Below are 18,898 nucleotides of genomic sequence, written 5' to 3'. Positions count from 1 at the left end.
GACATCCAGACCAGAACTAGTCACTCAAGGCTGGGGAAGAAAACCAAGTTATCAGTTACCTGCTGCATGTTTGTTCTTTTCCGTACATTATCTCATGGAGGCTGGAGACTTGTGTAATAAGAAGGGTGTTGCTGTTCCAATGTGCTAAAGGTGAAATGAAAGCTGTTAGTCAACAACTTGCTCGAGGGCATGCTGTTGGTAGTAGTTTCTCGAACCAGGTTTCCAGTCTGAGTGGGCCTGATATCAAAAGTGTGTTCTCCATCAGGGCATACGCAACTCTTACAGGCGGTGCAGCCTGCAATGTGGATGGCTCCCCGTGGAGTGGGAGGTGGGAGGGAAATGGGGTGGGCAGTGCCTTTCAACTTCAGAAAAAGGAAGCGGGAAGGAGCACAGAGCAGTCGAAGAACCTGCCTGGAATTAAGTGGCAGCTGTCTTGCCATCTTGGTGGACTTAAATAGGTTTCTACAGACATTCTGAGTCCTAGCCTCCCCTCCCCTCTCATTCCTGTCCCTGCTTTTTCTTCTTTCTTTCTGGGGAGCCCAAAACTCCTGGGCTCCCCTCACTCTGTGCCCCTACCCGGGCCCTCTCTCAACCTCTCAAATTATCTTCCGCTTGGTTTTTAGCTGCCCTTTGCTCCTTCTCACTTTGGCCTCAAATCTTCCAGTCTGTCAGTTGCTAGGTGTTAGGAAAAGTGTTTAATTAAGCTTCGGAGAACACTCAGGACTCAAGGACCTATTGTTTTGAATAGTCAACAGCCTTAGTGCTCACAAACATTTCATATCATTCAGGACACTGCCCATTATTTATTTTGCTAGATTCCCAGGAAAGAGTACAGTGAAATAGCATAGTTGAGAAGACAGTGGCCTTTTCCTCCTTGCTTGTCCAATCAGAGGGAAGCTTTGTCACTGACCTTTGCCTCCTAATAAGAGGTGCAGTTTCCAGGGGAGCCTCCCTTTTCTTTCTGGAAATCTGAGCAGCTCAGCTCCTGTCACCTGACATTTTCTAGGGTTCAACCTGCAGTAAAATTTTCATGAAGGGGAAAAGATCTGAAGCCAGGAATAAAACTTTTCAGTTTTTAGACTTTGAAATTACCGTGTTTCCCTGAAAATAAGACCTAGCCGGACAATCAGCTCTAATGCGTCTTTTGGAGCAAAAATTAATATAAGACCCAGTCTTATTTTAATATAATGTAATACCCAGTATAATATAATGTCATATCATATCATGTCATGTCATGTCATGTCATATCATATCATATCATATCATATCATATCATATCATATCATATCATATCATACCATACAATAATACCGGGTCTTATATTAATTTTTGCTCCAAAAGACGCATCAGAGCTGATTGTCTGGCTATGTCTTATTTTCAGGGAAACACGGTACCTCTTATGTGAAAGATACGTTACTTGTATTTATCCTTTGACTAAAACTGTTTCCTTTCTTTAAAGTTCTCATTTTAAAATAATTTGTCTCCTCCTCTTCATGATGACTCCCCTTAGAATATTTGTTAGTTGTAGATTTTTCAAAAATTGTTTGACAATTTTTTGGAGATATACAGAGCCAGGAATGACCAGAGGGTATCTTATATATAATTCATATTAAAGTGTGAGTGATCAGGAACTCCCAGTTTCCTTTTAATCCTAGCAGTAGTATTTTTTTTGTCATGCTGAATTAATTTTAATTGGTAAATTAATTGATCATTAATTTTAATTTCAAGCATCAGTTTTGATCGTCTTTTGAGGGTTTATAGATCAAGCTCTGGGAAATAGGAAGGAAAGAAAGATCTGTAGCTTCTAGTTCCTTCTCTGCAGGTGAGATGAGAAAAAGCGAGGTAAAAAATGATCAGAATAAGATACTACTTGAAAGTCCTAGGAAATAGAAACTCAGAGAAACCCACGTGTATTATTTTTCTATTGCTGTGTAACAAGTAACCAGAAACTTAACATCTTAAAACAATACATATTTGTTATCTCAGCATTTCTGTGGGTTTAGAGTCTAGGCATGGCCATGTAGGTCGTTTGCTTAGGGTTTCACAAGGCTGCAGTCACGGTGTCAACTGGCTATGTTCCTCTTTAGGGCTTTCTAGCAGGTCCTTCTCGAAACTCCTGTGATTGCTGGCAGTATTCAGTTCCTTGTGGTTGTAGGACTAAGGTACTCAGTTTCTTGCTGATTGTCAGCTGGGGGCTCCGAGAGGCTGCTCAGAGTTCCTTACTCTACGTTCCTCTCGCACACCCTCTCACAATATGGTAGATTACTTCTTTAAGGCCAACTGGAGAATCTCTTTACAGTTGGCTAAGATGAAGCCATAAAGAACATAGGAGGTTTGCTCATAAAGAACTTCCTCTTTTCTGTATTTATTAGTTATCTTGCAAAGCGTTGTGACAAACAAATATTAAGTTCGCAAACTCATCCTAGAAAAAGTGCTGCATACCTCATTGCTGAATATCACTATGGTCGCCTTCGAAATACTCCCCTTGGGAAGCTATGTGCCAACGCCAGCTCCTAACCCACCTTTCAAAGCAATTTTGGAACTCTTTCTGGAATGTCCATCAGAGCTGTCATCATATTAATCTTGATGTCCTGAATATCATCCAAATGTCTTCCTTTCAATAGTTCCTGTATCTTTGGGTAAAGAAAGAAGTCAGTGGGGGCCAGATCAGGTGAAGAGGGAGGGTGATCCAATACAGTTATTTGTTTACTGGCTAAAAACTCCCTCGCAGACAGTGCCCCATGAGCTGGTGCATTGTCATGATGCAAGAGCTCCTTTGGGACCATTTTTGCACACACCTTTCTCATGAAGAGATTTTCAGTTAAGATTTTCCTAGCTGTTTCTCTATTGATGTTTACGTGGTCTGCTATGCTTCTCGAAGTCAGCCAAAGATTTTGATGCATAATTCCAAGAATTTTTGCAGTGTTTTTTGTCAGTTCTGCTTGTTACAGGCTGCCTTGACGTCTCTTCTTCAGTGATGCATTCTCTCCCCTCAGAAAACATTTTATCCATTTGTACACTGCTATTTTCTTCATTGCATTATCCCCATAAACTTGGACTAACATGTCCCTGATTTCACGTCCACTCTTGCCAAATTTAACAAGAAATTTAATGTTTGTTCGTTGCTCTAATTCAAGCTCAGACATTCTTGCAATGACACACAAAAATACACAACAACAATAATAAACGCCACTCAGCAAGACACTGCCACATGTAGACACAAACAGAGCTATAAGACACTGATATACGGAGATTATAAAACCTTACCAAGCTGTTTGTACAGTGCTGCCAATGTAAGCATATGGTGGCAAGTTTGCGAACTTAATTGTTAGGCCTCATACAGTGGGTGACTTTCCCATCACCATTGCCATATTCTGTTGGTGAGGAGTAAGTCACAGGTTCATCTACACTCCAGGGTGATACAAGGGCATGACACCAGAGGGATACAGATCATGGGGCCATCTTTAAATTCTGTACACTATGCCCTTTCACTTCTCTGGTGTGAGATTCCTGGCTAAGAATCTTGGCTGTGCTGGATATGTAAAGCCATATATAAAAAGTCCAGAATCTTAAACACACATGTCCATAGAAGCATTATTCACCATAGCCAAAGGTGGAAACAACTCAAATGTCCATCGATGGGTGAATGGATGAACAAAATTCAGTACAATACATACAATTACTTAGCCTTAAAAAGGAAGGAAATTCCTCCCTTTTGGATACTACAACATGATTGAACCTTGAAGACGTGATAAGTGAAATAAGACTCAGAAAGACAAATTGTATTTTTCCACTTATATGGGGTACTTAGAACAGTCAAATTTGTAGGGATATAAAGCAGAATGGAGGTTGCCAGGAGCTGGAAAGAGAAGGGGACAGGGACTTAGCATTTAATGGGTACAGAGTTTTAGTTTGGGAAGATGAAAAAAATTCTGGTGATGGATGGTAGCAATAATTGCAAAATAATGGGAATATTTTTAATGCCACTGAACTGTGTACTTAAGTGACTAAAATGGTACAGTTTATGTTATATATTTTACCACAATTAAAATAAAAATCCAGAGTCCTGGGGCTGATTGGACAGCATGCTCGTAAGTCCCAGGCATGCTTTAGGTTCTACACAGGATGTTGGGAAAAGGGAGACTAATAACTTCCTCTTTTCTGTATTTATTAGTTAGCTTGCAAAGCGTTGTGACAAACAAATATTAATTGATTATTGCTAATTAACCAATTATTGTTAATTACATAATAGTGATTGATTGTTTGATGAACCTTCCATAGAGGCATATTCCCAGTGCTGTGGGAATACAGAGGGACAGGACAGCTTCAGAGGACCTTGCATTTTTTTGTTTACAGCTGTAATTCTTAACCTTAAGTACACACTGTAGTCACTTGACATGCATTAAAAATATACTGATGTTTCAGTCCAACCCCCAGGGAGTCTGATTACATTGGTTTGAGGTGAGGGTGATGGGCATCAGGATTTATAAACACTCCCTTCACATTCTAATGTGCAACAATAATTGAGATCCATTTTCTTTTTTCTTTAATAATTTTTTAAATTTATTGGGGTGACAATTGTTAGTAAAATTACATAGATTTCAGGTGTACAATTCTGCATTACATCATCTATAAATCCCATTGTGTGTTCACCACCCAGAGATCCATTTTCTTATAGGAACAGGCTTCCCTGCAGCTGAATCCACAAATACTCCGTTTGACAATCTAAGAGCAATACTCCACACAGACATTTAAGGGAATTACTTACTATTTCTATCTAATTGCCATGCAGCCGAATGGTGATTATGCACATCACTGAGTGTGTCAGATTAACTTCCTTGTAAGTTTTGGTTGTTTTCAACATTTCATTGTTAAACTCTTTTCTTTGGTGCTCATGGGAATAGGATCATCTGCACACATTTAAGAAAGGGAGAGAGAAATGTTGGTTGAAGCATGAAGTAGCAGTAAACGTGATTAAATTACAACTGTGTTTAATTACATGGGCAATAGGGCAAGAGAGTTGACAAGAGGATGTCATGCTTAGTTTGTTTACCCAGGGAATGACCTCATCTTTTTCATGTTAGTTTCTCAAATTATAAACTTGTGCATTTATTAGTTTCTTTTTTTTTCTTTCTGGTTTATCACTCAAAATGTTTTTAGGAGGAGGAAATAGATGTGTATCCTGCTTATTATCTGTGCCTTGTTTCCTAGGTGACTGACATTTCCACCTCTACTCTTGTCTCTGTGTCCATGGTTTTTAAACTAGGAGAAAGAGTTTGCATGTCTTTTAGCGTTAATTTTGTTGAGTTCCTACTATGTGCCACGTACAAGTCTAGATTTTAGGTAACAGGATGAAAAAAGCATAGTTACACCCTTGAAGATCATAGTCTCTTTAAGGAAATTAAAATTCATTGCAGTCTTGTGTAATTAATATTCTCAGTAGTAGGTGTACAAAGGAAGGACAGAGCATACCTTGTTTAGTGGGATCACGGAAACCTCCATAGACGAGACGACCTTGAACTGGGTTTTGAATGGATAGCAGGGAAACAAAATGTTCTGGCACATTTGGGGACCTGTAAGTAGTTCAGTGGGCCTGGGTGGGTGTGGTGGATTGTCAGGAGTTTTAACAACACTGTGAAGGAATCTCCCTAAGTAAAGGCAGGTGTGAAGTATGGAATTTTTAAAGCTGTTCTAACTTGAAGGTTTTTAAGTTGCTGGTAACTTGCTGACCGATAACAGGAAGAGCTGTCCCTTACGTAACATATTTTATGTGCCAGGAGCTGTTCTTAGTGCTTTATATTGTTAACTAATCTAATTCTCATAGAAATCCTATGACCCATGGACTGTGTTTATTGTCATTTTATAGCCGAGAAAACTCAAGATTAAGTGACTTGCCCAGGGTTCCACAGTTCCTAAGTGGCAGAATTCAGAATCAACCCTGGTATGACAGCTCCAGATCTTGTACCCTTGACAAACATGCTTTACAGTATGATTTCTAATGGTATATGTAATTAGACTGTGAAATGCCATGCACGTAAAGTTGCCTTGGCCTCTGTGCTCACAAGAAATCCCTGCTGGATAAGACGTGCTGGCTCCTGCTTTGCACTAAGCCTTATGCAAAGAAGATGGCAAGACACATGCTATGACCCAACCAAAGCAAATAGTGAGAGCACAGGCCTTTAGTACACAGGACCAGAGAAAGAAGACTGAAGGCCCAGCATAACAAGAACTGTCAATGGACTTTGACAAATTAAACTTCCTGAAGTAATTTAGAGGACAAGAATTTATTGCTTCAAAGAATGTTGATTATGTAAATCGGGGATATAAAAGGATTCCAAAAGGATTAGTGATGCTGCCAATAATGGTCATAAATCTGAGATCCAGCCCGAGTGGAGGAACTTTGAACTGAGCAGAGGGGCTTGGCAGTGCCTCTTTGTTTCTCCATGGTCTCCAGAACTTTTCCCATCTCACTGTTCTCCACAAAAAGTATTACTACTACAATTGTCAACTGCGATTACTGCCATTTATTAAGTATTTCCTGGCACCTTATCTTAGTTAATGGACATTATCCTCCTATGAAGTAGGTATGATTACCATGTTCTATTCACATAGAAGAATCTGAGATTCAGAAAGGTTAAGTGATTTGACCAAGGTCATACAGCTAGAAGTGTGGCAGACCTGGGATTTTAACTTAGGATTTTCTGACTCCAAAACCACACACATCTTTTATTTTTTTTAATTAATTTTTTATGGAAGTACACAAATCATAGAGTGAACACACCCATGTAACCACCAAACAGATCAGGAAATGGAACATAACCAGCACCTCAGAAGCCCCTGCTCTCTTCCTACCAATCCCTACCCATTATCTACCTCAAAGATAGCCACTATCTGCACTATTATTATCATGGATTACTTTTTCCTATTTTTGAACTTTATTTTAATGGAATTAGAGAATCTGCGGAGTGGAGTCTGGCTTCCTTTGTTTAGAAGTGAGATTCATTTATGGTATTGTACATAGCCATGGTTCAGTAATTATCGTTGCTATATAGTGTTTGCTGTATGACTATACCACAATTTATCAATTTACCATTGATGGGCATTTTGTTGATTTTGGTGTTTAGCAGTTTTGAATAAAGCTGCAATGAACATTTTGCACATTTTTTGGTATATTAATATGATTTATGATGAATATATACCTAGGAGTGGAATGGATGGATAGTACATTTTATCTAAGTTAGTTAATTTTTATGTCCAAAGTAAATTCTTGGTAAGTTTGTTGAATTGAATGGACGTGAATACAAGTACTCTAGGAGTTTACAGTAAAATAAAAAAATTTGTATGAGCTACGGTACCCAGGCAGGATGAACTAGAGGCTTCTTGGTAGATGTGTAAGGCTTGGGTAGGTTGAAAGGAAAAGAAACTAAGTTAAGTTAGAGGAGAATGTGCGTACCAAACCAGAAGGTAAAGCCACCAAGCATAGGCGACAATGAGAATACCAGTCTACCTGTAACAAAGGATTTGTTTTAAGCAGTAAGTACTAGATGGATAGAGTGGAGCCATGTGGCAGGAAATGGGGAATGTCAGATTGTGGGATGTTCATATTCTTCTAAGGGTAAAAGGGTTTTCACAGTACAGTTGCCCCTTGAACTACACCGGAGTTAGGGGTGCCGACCCCCTGCACAGTAAAAAATTAGTATATAATCTTTGGCTCCCCCAAAACTTAACTACTAATAATATACTGTTAACTGGAAGCCTTACCGATAACATAGTCAATACACGTATTTTGTATATGTATTACATACTGTATCCTTACTGTAAAGCAAGCTAGAGAAAATGTTAGTAAGAAAATCATGAGGAAGAGAAAATACATTTACAGTATTTATTTTAAAAAATCTGCATGTTAAGTGGACCTGTAAGGTTCCAACCCATGTTGTTCAAGGGTCAACTATATTTCCATGGAACGTTAATAGAAGTTAAGCCAAAATAAATAAATAATTAAGACACTGAGGTTGGGAAACATTGATTTAAACAGATTTGTTTACTGCAAGATTTCTTTGAACCTTTAAAGTATGCATTGCAAATTCCCAAAACTGTTTAAACTCAGCACACTTGTGCTTATAAAGGAACAGTGCTTCTTGGAACATATTTTGAGAAATTTGGATATGTGGGCTTTGAGGAAACACTTGTTGGAATGGTACACTGGCATGAAAGGCCCTTGAAGGCTGGAGCTTTTTCGGTAACCACAGTTCTACTACTTGCACTGAGAACGTCCAGCAAGAGTATTTTCTCAGCATCTATTAATTAAACGAATTGTTTGTTTTAGTGGATGAAGGCAGAATTAGATCAGAGTGAAGTCAGTTTTTTAGCAATATTAATCTGATAATATGGTATAGGATGGACTGTACAGGAATGAAGCTAGAAGCTGAAACACCAAAAAAAGAAAGAAGCTGTTAAGGTTGCCCAGGCCTAAGATTTTTTTTCTTGGATGGTGGTGACATCCTTGAATATGGAAACTAAAATGGATAACGGTGATATTTTGTAAAGAGACTTGACAAGATTTGGTGATAGATTAGACGAAGGAGGAAGGAAGTTCTCAAGTAACTCAAAGAGTTTGGATGGCTCTGAGGATGTTGGAGGTACTGTAGGCAGGAAGGGATTTCTCTACAAGACTTAATTCTCTTCCCTTCATGTAGTCAAATGATCTGATGGATGTGGTCATGAAGGAGGTATCCAATTCCATGAATTTTTACCTTGTGTTTGAGAACTTTCTGTGTAGAAAAGATCACAAGTTTTCAAACAGGAAAGCTAGTGATGGGAGAGAGTTTGAATGACAACTACAGGAAAAAACAAAGAAACAAATCCTATTTAAAAAACATCGCACTGAGTTTGAGTGGGAGCAAATATATTGTGCAAAGATTCTGACTTAGCCCAAAGGCAACATTTTTCCAGTTTATTAAGTCTATGATATCTACATATAAAGTATGTTAATTAAAACATTTGAAATTTGTGGCAATGAAGGTTGGATAATTATTTAGAGCTTCTTCTTTTCCAAAAGAAAGTAGAGTGTTCTAGGATTATGACAAGTGGGTCTTAGATTCATTTGGGGAATGAATAAGCTGTGAGATTTAAAATGTAAGTGGTCTAGTCTACTAAGAGTCAAAACCTAGACAAACACCGGCTACCACCTTTATGTCTGATCAAATCTAACAAGGCCCAAAGAAGTTGACTTCTCCAGCTCAATGGAAGAGGCAATGGATGGAATGGAAGCAGCACAGACTTCAGATTCACAGACTTAGATTTAAATCCTAGGGGGGAATAAGTTGTTTCTTACCTTTTAGTTTACTTATCCATAAACTAGGAATAGTAATTATCTCACAGGATAGTGGTGAGGATTAAATAAGATACGAAATAACTAGTACCATAGGCACTATGCATACCTGCATACATCAATGAACGAACTGTGCTGTAGTCCCTTAAACTCACCTCTGCATTCCAACCAGATTAGCTTTCCATCTAAAAGTCATGTGTCCATTAATAGTGCATCTAGGGAACTTCAGAGATGCTACATTTGTGACGAGGATAATTAGGAGTAATAATAAACTTGGTATAATCATGATTATCAGAAAAATGTTCCAAGATGTTTTGAAAGATTTTAGGTGTAACACATGGTAGTTATAAGGGTCAAGTGTTGGTGGGGCTCGAAAAAAAAATTGTCCTGCTGGAAAAATTGTAGGTATGTAGACAGTTATATCAAGATTCAAAATGAAGTGACTCTAAATAGCAAAACATGGTTTTCATTCATTGTAACTAATATCTCTTTTCTATTACACAAGTGAGAAGAAGCTCATTACAGATGCTCTCAATAAAAATCAGTTTTTGAAGAGATTGGATCCTCAGCAGATCAAAGACATGGTAGAATGCATGTATGGAAGGAGCTACCAACAAGGGAGTTACATTATTAAGCAAGGAGAACCAGGAAACCACATCTTTGTGCTGGCAGGTGGGTTTCACAGATTTTTCCAGTTATCGCATAACAAATATTTTGCCTGTTGTCTTGACAATTTTTGCAAAATTTATGAAAATGCAAAACAGTTTGCTCTGTTTATAGAAAATGTAACAGATTGAGCTCATGAAATAGTAACATTGTTGATCTAATCATGATGATAATACTTCATATGTACTGAATGCTTTCTATATGTGCCAAGCATCCTATTGAGAACTTAATAGATCTCATTTCAGCTTCTCATCAACTCTATTAGGCAATGCTGTTATCTTCATGTTATTAATGTGGACAGAGAGGTTAAATAACTAAGCCAAGGCCACACAGCCTGTAAGCCCCTTAGGAGATCTTACTTAAGAGTTCATACTTTTAATCACAGTGCCACTCACTCAACGACTACAAAAAGATATTTCCATTAAAATACTGCTGCTTATGTTGATATTTTGAGGTGGTTGTACTAGAAAAAGAAAACAGTTCTTTTTTTGGTTTTGTAAAATATTTTGGTTATATACCAATGATTTAAAAAGATAATTTAGGTACACTTAGTCAACAGACAAATCAAATGGAATATCTGAAAACTAAAACTGCTGTTTTTAGAACCATTTAAATGGTTTCCTTCATATATGATCACTTGAACAAGCTTACATGCTGGGAAGATTATAATAGATAGGCAAAGTATTTATTTCTCAAATGCATGTCCAATACATAAGTCTTACAGTGGTACATAAAAAAAAAATTTTGGATATAGAAGCAAGCATTTATCTGAATAGGGCTTATGGTTATTGAATACTCTGTGAAATTTTGAATTGCCCCTACTTTTTGCGTTTTAAGGAAAAAGTTAAACTGGTTTACCCAGATGGAGTGGTAACCTGAGATGTGCGTGGCCTTCTGTTTTGCATTACAGTTCCTGGCAATCTAAGCAATGCTTTTTTTTTTTTTTTTTAATTCATTTAAAAATTACTTTTATTATAGCCTTGCAATAAACTTATACAAACATAATACAAGCTCGTTTACACATATCTCTTAAACAACATGAACACCAGAATAAATGTACAAGCTGCATATTAACTAAAATTACAGACTAATAAAATTTAAGTTAACATTAATGTGATGGGTGATGTTTAGTTTACAGAAAGTCACTTTTTACAGTTAGGCTCTGAGTTTGGCATGTTCCAGTGAACAAGTGTTAATTCAAAGATCTTGCCACTTCTTAAGCAATGCTTTTATGATTCTTGTTTACTTGGGGTCTTAAGTGTGGGGCAGAAGTTGTCTATCCAAAAAAAAATTAATAAACATGTATTATTCTATTCATAGTATATAAAAGATTGTTTTTATTTATTTTTAAAAAGATTTTAATTAAAATATAGCTAACATAAAACATTATATTAGTTTCAAGTGTACACCGTAGTTGTTTAGCATTTATATACTTAAAGAAGTAATCACCATGGTAAGTCCAGCAACCATCTGACACCGTACTACGTTATCACAATATTATTGACTATATTTCCTACGCTGTACATTACATCCCCATGACATTTGTTCCATACCTGGAAATTTGAACCTCTTGTTTCTCCTTTTCCTTCCCCTCCCTTTTAATTTTTCAATTTCAGTTGACATTCAATATTATTTTATATTAATTTCAGGTATACAGTATAGTCGTTAGATATTTATATAATTTAAAAGTGATCCCCCTGACTAGTCTAGTACCCATCTGGCACTATACATTACATATTATTGACTATATTTCTTATGCTTTACTTTACATCTTCGTGACTATCTTGTAACTACCAATTTCTACTTCTTAATACCTTCATGTTTCTCACTGTGTTCCCGAAATCCCGTTTCATCTATCACCCCAATAAATCTAGTACCCATCTGACACCATACATAGTTGTTATTACAATATTATTGACTCTATTCCTTATGCTGTACCCTACATTCCCATGACTACTTTGTAACTACCAATTTATATTTCTTAATTCCTTCCCATTTTTCACCCCGCTCCCGTCCCTCTCCCATCTGGCAATCAATAAAATGTTCTCTGTATCTATGAGTTTGTCTCTGTTTTGTTTGTTTGTTTTGTTTTGTTCTTTAGAGTCCACGTATAAGTGAAATCACATTGCATCTGTCTTTCTCTGTCTTACACTCCACTCAGCCCAATACCCTCCAGGTCCATTCATACCCCCACAGATGGTGAGAACTCATCCCCTTCCATGGCCGAGCAATATCTCATTGTATATGTGTACCACCTGTCTTTCTCCATACATCCATCGACAGACACCCAGGCTGCCTCCACATCTTGGCTGTTGTAAACAGTGCTGTAATGAATATATGGATGCACATGTCCCCTCAAAATAGCATTGTGGGTTTCTCAGATAAGTATCCAGAAGTGGGATTACTGGGTCCTTCTTTGTCTCTTGTTATAGTCTTTGTTTTAAAGTCTATTTTGTCTGATATAAGCATTGCTACCCTAGCTTTTATTTCTCTCCATTTCCATTTTCATGAAATATCTTTTTCCTATCCCTTTACTTTCAGTCCGTGTGTGTCTTTTGATCTGAAGAGAGTCTCTCGTAGGCAGCACATGTAAGGGTTTTATTTTCTTATCCATTCAGCCACCCTATCTTTTGATTGGAGCATTTAACCCATTTCCATTTAAAGTAATTATTGATAAATATATAGTTATTGCCATTTTGTTATTCATATTTTTGGGGGGATCTTAAAGAAGTCCCTCTAAGATTCCTTGTAATACCAGTTAGGTTGTGATGAACTCCTTTAGCTTTTTCTTGTCTGGGAAGCTCTTTATCTGTCCTTCAATTCTAAATGATAGCTTTTCTGGGTAGAGTAATCTTGGTTATAGAAGATTGTTTTTATATACTTTGGTTTTTTTTATATACTTTTGGTTTTTTAAACAACCCAGTTTCATAATTATTGGTTTATTGTTTTCCATCTACATCTGTGTAGGCACTCTTAAAATTATAGTCATTCCCAAGTAGTTGTTTTACCCAAGAAGTGGATTATAGTCTTAATTTAGCCAGCCTTCCATTTTCTACGGCAGGTGATCCAGAACAATTTGTCCCTCTTTTATTTTTTTTCTTGGCCATTTCACTCTTACTTTAGCAACATTAGAACATTCTGGCAAGAGAAGATAGATCATTAAGTCAAGAAATATGTATGGAACCTGCTAAGAAAGGGTGAGAAACTCACGTCAGCCCATCTTGTTCCTTGCCAGTCAGTAATTCCAATGAAAGACTTGATCAGAAGTGAGCGTTAATACGGTCATTCAAATCAAGGCTATGGCACACATGAAAATGAAAATGGATAGTTTTTTATTTGAATTAATTATGGTGTTATCTAAGGAGTGAATTGCCTGATTTAATTGATTGAGCAAATTGATTTGTTAATTAAAAATATTCCCTTTATAAAATATCGAATGAATAGCAAATAGTCAATTATATTTAGCTTAAATGTTTGATATTGCATATATTTTTTCAGTCCGATCAGCCAAGACCTATCAGCCATAACCAATTAGGAAAAAAAAAATTGGAATGCATTAAGATCCATGACACCAACTTGACAGTCCCATTAAGTGATTTCAATTGAATTTAATTTAGTTGTAATGAGAAACTATTAAATTTTTCATATCTAATTTGTAGGATTTGGAACCAAAACAGACTTTGTTTATTATTAGAATATTAAGTTCCACCAGAACCAGGATCTTTTCTGTTTTGTCCACCCTGTCTCTTCGGCACCTGGACCAGTTCCTGGTAGAACACAGGTGCTCACATCAGATTTGTTGAATGAATAGATAGATGGACAGAGGCCATCCAGAGCCACTTCATGGTGAATTAGGAGGAAATTTTTCAAGGCAAAGAGAATAACTCCACCATTTGTTTTCCTTTAAGAATACATCTTTTTTGCGTATGATTTTGATTAGGTAAGGTTTTATTTGCCTTTGTTCAATGGGAAAGGAGAATAGAATTTCCAGGGTAAAAAGAATTGTGAGGTTGCCTGAAGTACTGCATCTCCTTCCCCCAACCTTTGCCTAAATAAAGATTAGTGTTAAACAGTCTTCTTTTTATTTTTTATAAAATTTTAATTTTTTAAGAGTAGTTTTAGTGTTACAACAAAATTGAGAGGGAGATATAGAGATTTCTCATATATCCCCTGCTCCCACACATTCATAGCTTCTCCTATTATCAACATAACTCACCAGAGTGGTACATTTAAAAAAAAAAGTTATTTATTTACTTATTATTTATTTTTTTTAATCTATTTATACCAAGGATGGTACTATATTGACACATTATAATCTCCCAAAGTTCATAGTTCATCTTAGGGTTCATTCTATAGGTTTAAACAAACATATAATGATATATATTGTTCATTATAATATCATACAGAGCATTTTCATTGTCCTAAAAATCCTCTGTACTCTGCTTATTCATCTTCTCTCACCTCACCTCTGACAACCACTGATTTTTTTATTTTCTCCATCGTTTTTCATTTTCTAAAGTGTCATATACAGTTGGAATTAAACAGTATGTAGCCTTTTCAGATTGGCTTCTTTCACTTAGTAATATGCATTTAAGATTCCTCAATGTCTTTTCATGATTTGATAGCTCATTTCTTTTTAGCGCTGAATAATGTTCCATTGTCTGGATGTATTACAGTTTATTTATCCATTCACCCACTGGAGAACATTTTGGTTGCTTTCAAGTTTTGACAATTATGGTTGAGCTGCCATAAAAATCCATGTGCAGGTTTCTGTGTGGACATAAGTTTTCAGTTCTTTTGGGTCAATACCAAGGAGTATGGTAAGAATATGTTTCGTTTTTGTAAGAAACTGCCAAACTCTCTTCCAAAAGGGCTGTACCACTTTGCGTTTCCACCAACAATGTATGAGTGTTCCTGTTGCTCCACATCCTTGCTAGCATTTGGTGTTGTCCATTTTCTGGATTTTAGCCATTCTAATTAGTGTGGTTATCTCATTATTTTAATCGGCGTTTCCCTGATAACATATGCCGTGGAACATCTTTTCATAGGCTTATTTGACATCTGTATATCTTCTTTGGTGAGTGTCTGTTAAAGGCCTTTGGCCCATTTTTCAGCTGGGTTGTTTGTTTTCTTGTTGTTGAATTTTAGGAGTTCTTTGTATATTTTGTACAACAGTCCTTTATCAGATGTGTCTTTTGTAAACATATTTCGCCCAGTCTGTGGTTTGTCTTCTCCTTTACTTGATATTGTCTTCCTCAAGCACTCTTTTTAGTGACTTCCACTTATTAGTTCATTTCACTGAATGAGGGGTTAGACAACCACTGGGGCATAGGAAACTAACTTGCCCAAAGCACACAGCCAATGACTAGTCCGGGTCAGGCAGCCTGACTGCAGGGCCAGTGCACTTCGCAGTCATGACGATTCATCCCTCTGTCAGTGTGAACAGCTGTGCTATGTTTTCAAGACATACGTTAATTGTGTTTCTTATACAAGAGAAGTCATTTCATGTGCTACATTTTTCATGGGACTGAGTGAATTTTAAGTAAGACACTTGGCATCCACTGCTCCAGAGAAAGAATTTTGTAACAATGATAATGTTAACAATAGCTAACACGTACATGGCATTTACTCTGCTAGCCATCGCTCTACGTTCCTATAGTAACTTATTCATATCTGACAACAAGTGCATAAAGTAAATATTAGTATTATCCCCATTATCGACAAGGAACCTCAGGCAGAGAGGGTAACTCTCTCAAGGAGAACCAGCTAATAGTGTGGCAGAGCTGGTTTCAGTCTGCACTCTTACCCACTTTATTATCATGAGAATCATAAGATAACTGTATTCTTTGTTTCTTTTTCTTTTTTAAATTCTACTTGATAGAGGGCCGATTAGAGGTGTTCCAAGGTGAGAAATTGCTATCAGCCATCCCTATGTGGACCACATTTGGGGAACTAGCCATTTTATACAACTGTACAAGGACCGCTTCTGTGAAAGGTAACAGGAGATGAAATGCTATATTTTGGAATTGTTACACAATGTTAAGGATAGCCTAATTCAGTTACTCTTGCACCCTGATTTAATCTTTTTGTCTCCCATTGTGTCCCATATGCTCTTGTTAACAGTTGCAATACTATGCTTATAAAAGGATTTTCATTAAAGAACTTGTCTAAATAATTCAAGTTTAAAAGAACTTTTCCATCAGATACCTGTATATAAAATATGAAACATGTCTTTAAACCGAATAATTCCAGTATTTGTCTTAATTGCCATTTCACTTGTTACTGTATAGACATCTGCCTTAGGCTCATCCAGAATGTTTGCTTTCCATTCTCTATGAGGTTCTGACCATATTATAAATGAAAAAAATTAATTAAACCAGTGAAAATGTATAAATGTCAAAAGAGATGTGAATTAGTTAATGAGAATTTTCATGAATAATTGTTGAGATTAGTTTAATTGTTTCTCCTTAAAGTTCCTGTTTTGACTTTATTTAATCTTAGGTTTTCTTCTGAATTACTTAGATGTGGTGTTTCTCAGTGTTTGGGACTGGGTTATGTGTCTCAGCTTTGCTGCAGTGTTTGATAAAAATTTAGATTCAGGGCTTCACTTCAAACCTGAATCAGGTCTCTGGCAATGGGGCTTAAGGATCTGCATTTTTAACAAGAATGTTAAGATAATTCTAATTCACTCAGAGATCCTTAAAATATATTGGCTTTCTTTAGCTACCATGCCTAAATGACACAAAAAGACACTCATACACGCAGTGAACTTTAACTTTCAATTATTTGCTTGTGAATTCTTCACTGTCTGGATTAGCTCCAGGCTGGCTGGCTTTCTCTTGTATCACAGCACAAATCTGAAATACATCCTGATGATGTCGTGCATAATTGGGAATTGCAAAGTAATTTTAATATCATCCTAAGTAAAACATAATTAGAAAGGAAATCTTTTGCTACTCACTTCCAAACCATGGTTCATATGAAAGCCAAAAATGATTGTATAAAATTACCCACTATTTACATCACTACTTCCTTTCATTTGCATGTTTAAATAATGCATTTTTCCCAAGAAATTTTATTTTATGAGAACATAAAAAAATTATTAACATTTTTCGATGTTTTCTTAATGGGAGGAAACATGGTATTTTATTATTTTCTTGATTTTTTTTTTCTCTCCTAAAGCTATCACCAATGTTAAAACTTGGGCACTAGATCGAGAGGTATTCCAGAACATAATGAGAAGGACAGCTCAAGCTAGAGATGAACAATACAGAAACTTCCTCAGAAGGTAAGGCTAACACATTGGTAGAAAGAGAAGAGATGGTATAGCCTATTGTGGATATGTTGGTTTTATTAGAATAATTTCTTCACTATAGCTTCTCTTACTTAAGCATTTTCCACATGATTAAACCAGAAGTATTCCCTTACAGTAAATGCCACTATATGTAAAATTTTATATTTAATTCCCATTAGCCTTGTGCCATGATTTATTTATCCTGCTAATTTTGCCCTTGTATTGATGGAGTCATTGCATATAGTGTAGAAAAGTGCGCCAAAAATCCAAAAATATTCTCCTGGGGTTGCCCAGTTGACTTTGAAAGGTACTCTATATTTTGGGAGAAGATAACAAAAGATAATCTTTCTAATAATGCTTTGCTTAGAATAATATTAACATTAATTTATTTTGCTATCCTTACTTGCTTTACCTGAGACATTTTATTTCTCATTTGCATAGATACACCATCTTCCAGATTACTATATTTGTGGCAGATTAACATGCCACAATGGTACTGTGCTTGCCCTGATGGCACGGATCCTTGGAACATGCTCATTTTGTGAACTGTTCTATACCCCCAACTATTTGGAAGCATCATATTATAGAGCATCAAATACCTATGTAACTGAAAAGTTAGTCCCACATTAAAAATGTTTTTAGAAAGTATAAGTTCCCTATTTCAACTATTTCTGTCTCTTTTGTGGGAGTTTTGACAGTCTCCGAAGTTGTAATACATACTGTAATGAACTGTTATCTATGATAAGTGGTAACAATAAGAAAATACCTCACAGTTTCCAAAAATAAATTCTAAGTTCTTTATAAGCATAACGATTTTCTCTTGCACGCAGAGCTAGCCTGCAGAGCCAATGATTTTAGGGCTGTACAGTGCTTTGCATAGAGGGAAGACTCAGTACCTATTGAATGAACACATGTTAATCAGTGGAACATTGTAGATGTTAAGGTTTCTCACATAGAATCTTGCTGATTTACTCCCCCAAAGTCAATAATAGCTCCTGGCAGAGAGCTGCAGTTTTGACAAGCTGGTGCCTTACCTTTATGCCAACCAATGCCTTAGCAATTTGAGGTCTACCTGAGTATAGGTTATGTCAAAATCCAACAACTGAGCAATGCAGGTCAGCATTTAAAGCTAATGAACCACACTTACGCAAGGGCAAAAAGGGATAAATAAATAAACTAGTGCTGGGGGTTGCATTTTAATGTGTAAAGTCAAAACCTGAACCTCTAGGTATAGCTGTTCCTTCCCTTGGAGTCTAGTATGTTCTGTCTTACTGGAAGGAGCTGAGAGAATTTACTAGTACGTCTTCCTTCCTTTCTTTTTTCTTTCCTTCCTTCCTTTTGTTATCTCATTCCTGCATTCATTCGACAAACACTGCCAAGTCCTAACATTGCGGGTTCCATGGTGAACAAGACAAACCTGCTGTCTGCTTTCATAGAGGGGAAATAGACAAAAGAGTTTTCCTCCCATCAATTTCCTCACCAGTCTCCAAAGGTATTCATTTCCAGGGGAGAATTTTCACTAGCGTTGTAGATTCCAGTGTGAACTAGAAGTAGATCTTTCAGAAAGGTCATGTTAACCAGTGACAAAATCTGGTTACCCTTTTACC

General features: G+C 36.6%; 1 protein-coding gene across 2 annotated transcripts in view; it reads left to right on the top strand.

The window, feature by feature from the left end:
* The window catches only part of PRKG2 (protein kinase cGMP-dependent 2), a 105,849-nt gene that overhangs the window by 19,463 nt on the left and 67,488 nt on the right, over positions 1 to 18,898 (top strand). For both annotated transcript variants that reach the window (XM_074324382.2, XM_019720111.3), the window contains exons 3-5: positions 9,837 to 10,003; positions 15,879 to 15,992; positions 17,180 to 17,285. In XM_074324382.2, the coding sequence (XP_074180483.1) occupies positions 9,837 to 10,003; positions 15,879 to 15,992; positions 17,180 to 17,285 (387 nt within the window). The remainder of the gene's footprint in view (positions 1 to 9,836; positions 10,004 to 15,878; positions 15,993 to 17,179; positions 17,286 to 18,898) is intronic.

Source organism: Rhinolophus sinicus, chromosome 1, assembly GCF_057876585.1.
Source record: "Rhinolophus sinicus isolate RSI-liver-muscle chromosome 1, RSI-T2T, whole genome shotgun sequence".
In the NCBI taxonomy this organism is placed as follows: Eukaryota; Metazoa; Chordata; class Mammalia; order Chiroptera; family Rhinolophidae; genus Rhinolophus; species Rhinolophus sinicus.
The sequence above is the reverse complement of the archived record's forward strand: the minus strand, read 5'-3'. Positions and strand labels throughout refer to the sequence as shown.